Genomic DNA, 10000 nt, shown 5'->3' with positions numbered 1-10000 from the left:
GTATTTAGTTTAGTACTGTCTCTGTTAGAGTCCTGAGTTTAAGATCATTCTGTGTGTATTTAGTTTAGTACTGTCTCTGTTAGAGTCCTGAGTTTAAGATCATTCTGTGTGTATTTAGTTTAGTACCGTCTCTGTTAGAGTCCTGAGTTTAAGATCATTCTGTGTGTATTTAGTTTAGTACTGTCTCTGTTAGAGTCCTGAGTTTAAGATCGTTCTGTGTGTATTTAGTTTAGTACTGTCTCTGTTAGAGTCCTGAGTTTAAGATCATTCTGTGTGTATTTAGTTTAGTACTGTCTCTGTTAGAGTCCTGAGTTTAAGATCATTCTGTGTGTATTTAGTTTAGTACTGTCTCTGTTAGAGTCCTGAGTTTAAGATCATTCTGTGTGTATTTAGTTTAGTACTGTCTCTGTTAGAGCCCTGAGTTTAAGATCATTCTGTGTGTATTTAGTTTAGTACTGTCTCTGTTAGAGTCCTGAGTTTAAGATCATTTTGTGTGTATTTAGTTTAGTACTGTCTCTGTTAGAGTCCTGAGTTTAGACAGATCAGAACATCATCTTTTCAGATACATAAAGTCTGAATATTTCACTGTTAATTAAAAGTGTTTTATACTGCAGAACCACAGTTTTTTAAAGCACTTTCCAAATCAACAGCATCATCTTCATCGTCTCGTTAATGAATCCTCTGATATTTACTGTAGTTAATCAGGTCAGTTCGGCTCCTTGACCCAGACTAATGAACATCTACAGGAGGTCTGTTGGGATGGAGGACATGAGAATACCGAACTAACACTGGTCAATCACAGTAAAGAAGGTGTATAAATGACAATAATTCCATCAGAAAATCCTAATAAACAAACATCTCCTCTTTATTTCAGATTCAGATGATTCTCACCATCACACTCATACAGATCCCACTCATCTGAGCTCCATCAACTCAGACAGGTTAATTCATCCTGACCATCTACATGACCATCTTACACCACTGTGGCTCCATATAAGGCCTCTTTTGTTTTGGGTTTCAGACCTGAGGCCCTGTCGTCTTCTACAGAGACTGGACTGTCTGATCCACAGTCTGTTTCTACCCCTTTATCCCTGACAGTTAAACAGCCTGTTTGTGTTACTGTGCCTTTAAGACTGACGTATGTAAATGAGCTCTGTCCTGATTGGATGTGCCTTGTTCAAAAAGCAGTCAGGGCTGAAACACTCCTTATAGCATCTGCGTGAGTGGGCGGAGCTAAACTGGCTTTAGGTGTAAATGTACTGCTCTTTGTGACGTCACAGAAACGTTAATTTAAAACAGGCTGTTTGTGTAGCTTATTTTCTGTATGTGGGACCAAAAGCTAAGAAATAATGAGCTGAAGCTGATTTAAGCACTAAAAAATGACCCAGCTGAGATTAGACAGTCGACACATCAAGCAGTGGCTGAAAACACCAACATTTTACTATTATTTTAAAGTTTTCTTATTTCTTTATTATTACTATCACTTTTGTTTCTATTATCATCACTTGTTTTAAGCATTACTATTATTTCTATTTCCCCTCTAAACCTTTTATTACTTCTTTTTTCCTTACTTTACCCGATTCTCTCTCTGAGCATTATTAGCTGTGCTACTTTTAAGAAATGCACTGTACAATAAATCTAAGTATTATCAGTGCAGAGCCAGCAGCAAACCCTAAACTCAACATGAATAACTCCAGAGGCTCTGAAGAAGCACCATGTAAATGGTCTGAAATGTCAAAGGTCATAAGGACTCCAACTTCTGCTTTCCAGTGAGCAGCGGAGCTCCTTCCTGTACAGAACAGGCATTCTGGGGGATTTTACTGCAGATGTTGGGTTTACTGGAAACTCCTGTAAACACGTCCGGAGCTCCATCACTCACTCTGCCTCATTTTAACTTCATACCATCAGTCATCACAAACTCAGACTGAGGTTTACTGAAATGAAAACTCACACATTTAATTAAAAAGAAAAGTTTAATATAAAACTACAAAAATGTGCCATGTGTACATTTAGATTCAGTGCACTGACAGTTTGATGGTGTTGAGGACCTGTTTCACACACATTCACCTCTACATGCTCTGAATGACTTGTTCGCTTTCAATTCCCACGTTAAAAAGAAAAAACTACAGAAACCAATGAAAAAAGAAACAAATAAATAAAATAAATAACACATTCTGTTATCCCTCAATTACACACCAGTTCATGCTACATACACATCTTCTGATAGAGCTACTTCTTCTTATGTGAAGTAACTGATATGACCGTTATCCAGCTGGAATGGATGGATGTGTGTATGGCTGTAGTTTACACTAGAACCCCCTCGCCTACCTGTGTAAAATGATCAAAGTGTAGGTTACTCTGGATAAGAGCGTCTGCTACATGCCGTAAATGTAAACGTAGGCGTGTCTGACCTGCAGCCACTCAGGGCACACAGAGGGAGTGAATGAGTGTGTGTGAAACAGGCCTAAGGCACTCGGTTCAGTCTTACAGGTGTTATGTTGTCTTACTTCAGCCTCATAAAACAGCACAGAATTACACAAATGAAATTAAAGCAGGCACAGAAACATTTATACATATAACAGAATATTCACACAGACGTCTCAAGCTACCTCACTGAAAGCATTCGCATTTATAGACAAACAGCTTTGGCACAAAGTAATAAACACCCTTCATAATACTGAGAACACCCTGCAAAAACAAAAGGCATTTACAGGCATAAAAGCAAATATTTTTAAAAAGTCCCTGCAGCAGATCTGCCAGCTGAATTATATTCTTATCTTGCAATTGCAACACGTGCAATAAAGGCTTGGAAGTATTTCGGACGCTAGAGGCGTAATAATGCATCAAAACATCACGACTTTGCAGTTTAAAATGGGTTAATGGTCATCCTATCATGACATCTAATGCAGTTACATTGTTTAAATGCTGAACTACCAGCTCAATACGCGACCCACTCCAGCATGTTCATACCATTCAGCACGTGATTATAGTCAGGCTTTTCTGCATTTCATTTTCATTTAAAATATCAGTACCAGCATTGTGTATCAATGAGCTGAGTGTATCGTTACACTGCTAATGAACACAGCTTATTTTGTCCTATGGCATTAGATAAACACTAAAATCATCCAAATCTGAACATGGCAGTATCAACCAGCTCACTGTAACACCAAAGACATGAATGGTGGACATTAGCATATCAAAATTATGCTGGTTTCATTTTTATGTTTTATACTACTATCAAGCTGGTGTCTCTCTTATTGCAGTTTGAATGATGCTTCCCAAATACTGCAGTTATCATTTATTCTCGTTTATGCATGTATCTTTACTCCCCCCTCGTCTGCAGGACTGAAATTCAGATTAAGGCCAACCATGAATTTGTTGTGCCCCTCATAAATGGCACCGTAACCAGTGTGGACACCTTCACTGTCTATACTGACCCAGGCTTACTCTGAAGGGAAGGACTGGTGTTCCAGATGTCTTCCAGCTGCTGGACAGACATTTGTGTGGGGAAATGAAATGCTGATTAAAGGGAGAATGTCTTATGGGTGTTTTTGATCTTACATCAGGTAGCTGTGTATGTAAACATGCCCACTGAAAAACACATTCATGTAATACATTATTCTTCTTCTAATCCAAGGTGCAATAAAGCTACAGTGAGCTTATTCTTTGATCTGTGTAAGTAAAAGGGGCAGAGCAAGAGAGAAGAAATGTCTAAAGCCTGTTTACTGCACTTAAAAACAATTAAACATCCAATCAGGAATCCAATCTGCAGTCCATAACAGTCCTTTAGCCATCAACTGGTCATCAGGCTGCACTCCAACTCCCTTCACTCCACTTTTGTTCCTTCACTCCCTGATTCCTCATTTTCTTTTCTCTCTATTTTAGTTATACTCAATTCCCCCCATTAGCTAGACCTCCCGTCACATGATACTACCAAGCTCCACCACATCTTTTCAAAGTGATGCCAACACACCATCACTGGAGCTCAACAAGCTCCCAACGTCCAGGGATGCTCTCTTGGACTCTGGGTCACAAATGACTTCGGTCAGAATTGCTCTGCCTGTTTTCAGCCACTTCTGCTCACTTGGACCTCACATAGTACCAACACTGAACCTGAGATTTCCTTCAGCTGCACTTGTACAATAAGAGTCCTAGATGGTGGAGCTCCACAGAAGGTCACCCATCACTCTCTACCATGGGAACAAAATTTTACAGACCTGATTAAACAAGCTTCCCACTTAGCTGCACTGTAGAAATGAGGCCCAGTTCAGTTTTTATCTGGATTAAATACTTGGCCAGTGTAACATCCCCAAACTTACTGAACTAGATACTGATGAGAACTAGACACTGATGATTCCTTTCTGAAAAAACTTCACATTGTTGAATTCACTAGAGAACAGTCTGTCCACAGTAACAGTCCAGTGTAGTGTAAAGATGGGTAAACAATTACTCAGATCTGACTTTCACTAAGAAACACAGGCGTTTCTCTATTAAGATCTTGGCAGTCAAAGAGCACTTAAGATTTAGAGAACCTTCAGTTTAACCCCTTAAAATCCCAGGGTTATTACATACCAAGGATTATTACTCAGTAACTGCACTGGAACTGGGACTTCAATGCAGAACTAGCTGAGCTGCTCTGAGAAGTTCTACAGGTGTGTAGTAAAACTTTGGCCTGATAAGGGGTTAAGAGGGTTAGTAAGAGATTCCAAAGCTCTGCTGATGAACAGCAGACAGTGCTGGACTCTCTGCACTGACAAATATAAACATCCACTCTCACATTCCCTAGGAATGGAAAAGCAAGAGAGAGAGAGCAGGAGAAAGAAAAGGAAAGATTAAGAATAATCTCTTAGTCTGCCTGGTCATTACTGAGCTCTGCCAGTCTCTGCTGTTCTTCTGCACCGTTATTACCCAGGACAGTCATTGGAACCTACTTAGCATGTCCATTCATAAGAGGTTCCCCTGGATGCTGCTGATTTTTACTCAGCTGTTTGTTCTTCACCACTAAAATCACACATGCAGGAAGAAGCACAGCCACTGCCACAGCCAGCACAACCAGCATTGGAAGCATCCATCCAGCAGCTCCCTCTTTGCAAATGCACGGCTCGCGATCTATAAAACAAAAAAACAGACACAAAACATTTACTGTGAGCTTCATTCACACTGTTTAACTCCAGGAACGTCTGTTTATACAGTACCAGTCGAAAGTATGGATACGTCTACTTATGCAGGATTTATTAGCCAAGTTTTAGAATAGTGAAGACATCAAAGCTATGAAAGAACACGTTATGCAGTGATCAAAAAGTGTTAAACCAAAACATGTGATCTTATTACAAACGTTCCATTTTAGATTCTTCAGAATAGCCCTGCCCTCTTTGCCCTGATTCAGCTTTACACACTATTGGTGTTTCTCTAACAGCTTCATGAGGAGCCACCTGAGATGCTTTTCCAACAGGACTGATAAACAAACATGCTATTAACGTGCTTTACGTCCAAAATGACTTATGGGGGGGGGGTGGGGGGCTACCAGTAATGTAAGTAAGGTGTTGGAAATAAATTCATACACAAATTCCAATTTCAGGACTTTTAAACATACATTTATTGTACATCATGCAGCATGTTTATATTCTGTTGCAGGAGGGTTTGATATCAGTCCTAGGGGGCTACAGTCCAGCAGTTTACCTGTAAAAACTCACTGTACGTGGTAAAAATTAGATAAGAAACCAGGAGCAGCTAAACCACCAAAAACTGAGCTGGACACCAGCCATGGAGTTAAACTCCTGATCTACTGTAATGATCCAGATCTGGTGTAGCACATTATAAAATCACTGTGTAATCACTACAGTAGGATCTCTATAGACTACAGTGTAAAGTGTACCTGATGGAGCACTGCGGCGAGAGCGACTGTGGGTCTGTCTCTGTGCTTCAGAATCATCACCATCACCTGATAAGATACCACAACAACATCACAATGCAAGACCTCAAACTGAATATAAAGATTAAGCAGTTACAACAGAAACCTGATTTATTATCTGATTTAAATGTCCTCTGGGTAGTTTAGCATCTCCACTGTACTGTAGAAATGTACAACTATATGTTATATTATTATATCGTATTATATCGCACAGCGCTTATTTCAATGATGGAGATTAACACAGAACTGAGTCTTGCAGTGTGATATTGCTGTAATAACTGATCTTTCCCAATGGTGTAATGAATATGAAACAAAGGAGAGGCTGAGCTACACAGAGGATCTGATATACTACAGATATGGAAAAAAAAACAATAATAATAATAATAATAATAATAAAAAAAAAAATCACATAAAAGGTAAACACCAGCATTAAACTCATGGCAGCAGTTTGATAAACACTGTTTTCTGGTTTGAAATTTAAATAACTGTTAAAAGCTTGTAGTGCTGTACTATTTAATTCAGCTCCACCTTGCTAATGACTGCTGCTGCCACTCAGACATCAACTGTACAGGACAGTACAACAGTAATACAGCGTCCTTCTGTATTTTACATTCACTGTTTTCAAAGCTGAAATGGTATGATGTACCTAATAAACTGTCAATCAAGTCCAAGTGTAACAAACAGGTATGAAAATGTTAAACTGTCATGTTCAACACTACCAGGACAGTAAAGTGATGCTACTTGCAGCACCGGCTTAGCTACACTCTTAAAGATGGTTCTTCCAGGGTTCTTTAGTAATGAAGAAGGTTCTATGAAGAACCATGAATGACCCTTAAATGAACTCTTTGTATGATTCAAGAGTTCTTTGCGTCATGAAAGCATTCTTCAGAATGTGCTGTAAACAGTTCCACATGGAACCTTATTAATAAGGGTTCTATACAGCGCCCAAAATGGTTCCTCTATTGTTACGATGTCAAGCTTGTAACAATAGAAGAACCCTTTTGGGTGCTGTATGGAGCCCTTTTCAAAAAGGCCCTACATAGAACCCTCCACAACACATTCTCCATTAATCTGAACCTTTCAGAGTGCATGCAGAGGGTTCTCTGGGTGTTCATGGTTCTTTACAGAACCGTTTCCTTTACTAAAGACCCCTTCAAGAACCGTCTTTAGGAGAGTAGGAGGCTAACAGCTCAACACAACACAGGACGGACCAGGTTCTGGCTGACTGATGCTCCACTAACACGAGTGTAAAGGAACAAAGACCCATTTCTGAAAGGGGCAGCTGAGTTACTGGAGTGTTTGTGGTGCACTGAGCTGTTGGTGCTCTTAAACCAGGGGATTCTAAGATTTCACCCTCAGAGGTTCTCAGTGTCCAAAGAGGAAATGAGCTGAATGTAACTGGTCACTAAACTGGGCACATCTGTGTGTGTGTGGATGTGCAGTACATCACCTGTCTTTCCTTCAGGAGACACGTAATGTTACATGGTGGTGTGACGGATCTGAATGGATTAAATCAGTAACTGATCTGAGCGAAACCGGGGAAAACAGAGAAATCTATAAACGTGGAGTTTTCCTGATAAGGATTATAACGGGAACGTTCCAGCCTCTACTGTCTAGGAGGGTCTGAGGCTGTGTGACAAGGACACAAACTAAACGTGTTTCTGTTACAACGTTAGACAGCTTACCTGTCTGGTTACCTCTGGGAAGCAAATTTCAAGCTTTGTTTTTTGATATCAGTGGTTGTGGGTTAGCTGTGGGTTAGTTCTCCTTGAGTAAGATCAGAATGGGAGTGGAGCATCGTAGCATGGGTGGCAACGTTTGGACGACTTCAATCTTAAGGCGCTTTTCCGCTACGTGGTACAGACTCGACTTGACTCGCCTTGTTTTGGTTTTCCTTTAGGCAAAAATGGTACCTGGTACTTTTTTGGTACGATTTCCATAGAGGTCCAATCGAGCTGAGCCAACACCGAAAGGTGACGGAAAAAACGCTACAGACAACCGACTGGTCAGAATCTGGTCTGGTCAGAATCGCTAAACACATATCACTGCTGTTGGAAGAAAACCTTTTATGCCCCATTTTTGACATTTTTCTGTTTTTGACATAATTTGAAAATGCCTGCTGTCCTTTACATTGTGTGTAACTTTCATGATGAACGGACTAAAAGAAATGACCTAAAATGACTTGGAAAAAAGTCTGGTTCCATTGAATTACATTGAAAGTAAAGTAGGTTTTTTCCTTCTCCTGTAAAGTTACTGTTTTGACATACAAGATTTTGTTCTGACAACAGCGATATGCTAACGTTAGCTACCAGGTTAGCGCAGCCTCTCGTGTGGCCTTTTTTTGAGCAACCAGAATCGTCTCGTCGTCTGAACTCTGACGTAGTTTTCCCCAAACTCTCCTTTTTTGTCTTGCTGCCATCAGCCTCTTCTGAACAGAATTTGTCTCCTTCACATCTTTTTGTTCAGTTTCGTTTGGCATCGCTATGACGACCTGCTACACTGAGGGGGTTCTACATCTTCAGTGGAAAACGGAGTAGCCTGTACCGCGCCGAGTCAAGTCAAGCAGGTACCATGCAGTGGAAAAGCGGCTTTTTACGTAGCCATTTATTAGTGAGTGTAGGCCACATCTACCAAAAGGGACAACTCAAAGTAGGGTTTGCTGGCTGTTCACTGCAGCAATGCAGTAAAACGAGGAGAAACAGTTCACAGAACCCAAGAACCGTAATTTATTTGGGAAAAGTGAGTTTTTCAGGGGGCTGAGGTAAAAACATGGGGGCTGAAGCAGCCCTGAATAGGCTCTAGAATCGCTCCTGGTTTGTCCCACAGCCAGCTTAACTCTGCTGTACTTGTTAGACCTTTTGTGATTAGTGCACTGTGTGGCCCCACACTGATAGGCTGACTGACCAGATCCTGTTTCTAGTTTTCTGTTCTTGGGATGTTGTTTTCTCAGAATTTGTTAAATCACAAACAATTCTGTAGAAGGAATGGAGTCAATTTTGATTAGGCTGCTGGGAAACCCCTGCACCCTCTGGGGTAAAATCCAGGTAGAGGAAACAATACGACGCTGCCCAATTCTACTGTATAAGGTGTAAAAAAAAAAACAGAACTAAGGTCATACCTTGGATGGTCACCTCGTAGATATGAATGGCCTCTTCATTCCTTTGGTCCATTACAGTATAAACTCCACTGTCAGATGGAGTCACTGCTCTCAGCGCAAGAGCAGATGTTAGAGACGCTCTCTGTGTGTATTCAGGTTTACACTGTGCTGAGCGTCCATCCACTGTACAGATCTGACCACTGGATCGATCTGCTGCTCCTGTGCTGTTATGCATCACCTCCACTGTATCAGGTATGTCCAAATCCAGCATCAGAGTTTCACCTGGTTTTAACTGGACTGGAATGTTCATGGCTGAGGAGAGAAAGCAAACAAGAACTTTAATTCAGCATCTGTGTGTTTAATGAAACACTGGGATTTGGTCAGCAACGTTCATTCTAGAAAGCAGACGGACACTTACGCTGAACCAGAAGACGGACATCACACAGATCTTTACCATCACAGTCACACGTGTACCAATCCCTCTTAGTGAAATCAGCTTCAGTGATGATGAGAGAGAAATCTCCCTTCAGGTACTGATCATGGATCATCTGATATCCCTCCTTTGATCTACATGAAGTCTGATCACACTCAGCCAGAACATCAGTGGGTTTATGGAACACAGACCATCTGACCAAACCAGAGCATCTCTCAGAGCAGGGCAGAGTAGCAGAGTCATGAAGCTTCACCTTCACTGAAGGAAGAGCGGACTCAGACACTGAAAGAGAGAATAAATAACACTGGGTTAAAGTTCACAGAAAATCCTCACCAATTCTTCAAAAGCTTTAAATCAGCTTATCCTGAACTCAGACTACACTCCAACCATTTCAGAGTTTCAGTACATGAAGCTGTTTCAACATCTATTATAACTTAATTACACAGTTTTAAACGATGCCACTGCTTAGAGACGTAAATGTAGCCTTGAAAACAAAGATAAATGGAAAATGTTTAAACAGTGGCAGTGCGGTACTTACCCACAATTAACATAGCGACCA

The 10000-nt window shown here is 40.7% G+C and overlaps 2 protein-coding genes across 2 annotated transcripts in view; both read right to left on the bottom strand.

Moving 5' to 3' along the window:
• Positions 1–10000, bottom strand: part of LOC118826992 — a 74850-nt gene that overhangs the window by 31608 nt on the left and 33242 nt on the right. The window lies entirely within an intron of this gene.
• LOC118826984 overlaps positions 1960–10000 on the bottom strand; it is a 15331-nt gene continuing 7290 nt past the window's right edge. Inside the window, exons 2-6 of the mRNA XM_036598131.1 lie at positions 9980–10000; positions 9427–9723; positions 9030–9320; positions 5876–5941; positions 1960–5109 (exon numbers count right to left, since the gene is read on the bottom strand). The exon at positions 9980–10000 is cut by the window's right edge and continues 47 nt beyond it. Of these exons, the coding sequence (XP_036454024.1) occupies positions 4928–5109; positions 5876–5941; positions 9030–9320; positions 9427–9723; positions 9980–10000 (857 nt within the window). The 3' untranslated portion in view covers positions 1960–4927. The remainder of the gene's footprint in view (positions 5110–5875; positions 5942–9029; positions 9321–9426; positions 9724–9979) is intronic.

Source organism: Colossoma macropomum, unplaced genomic scaffold (assembly GCF_904425465.1).
Source record: "Colossoma macropomum unplaced genomic scaffold, Colossoma_macropomum, whole genome shotgun sequence".
Taxonomy (NCBI): domain Eukaryota; kingdom Metazoa; phylum Chordata; class Actinopteri; order Characiformes; family Serrasalmidae; genus Colossoma; species Colossoma macropomum.
Note: the sequence above shows the minus strand (reverse complement) of the source record. Positions and strands in the feature narration are given on the sequence as shown.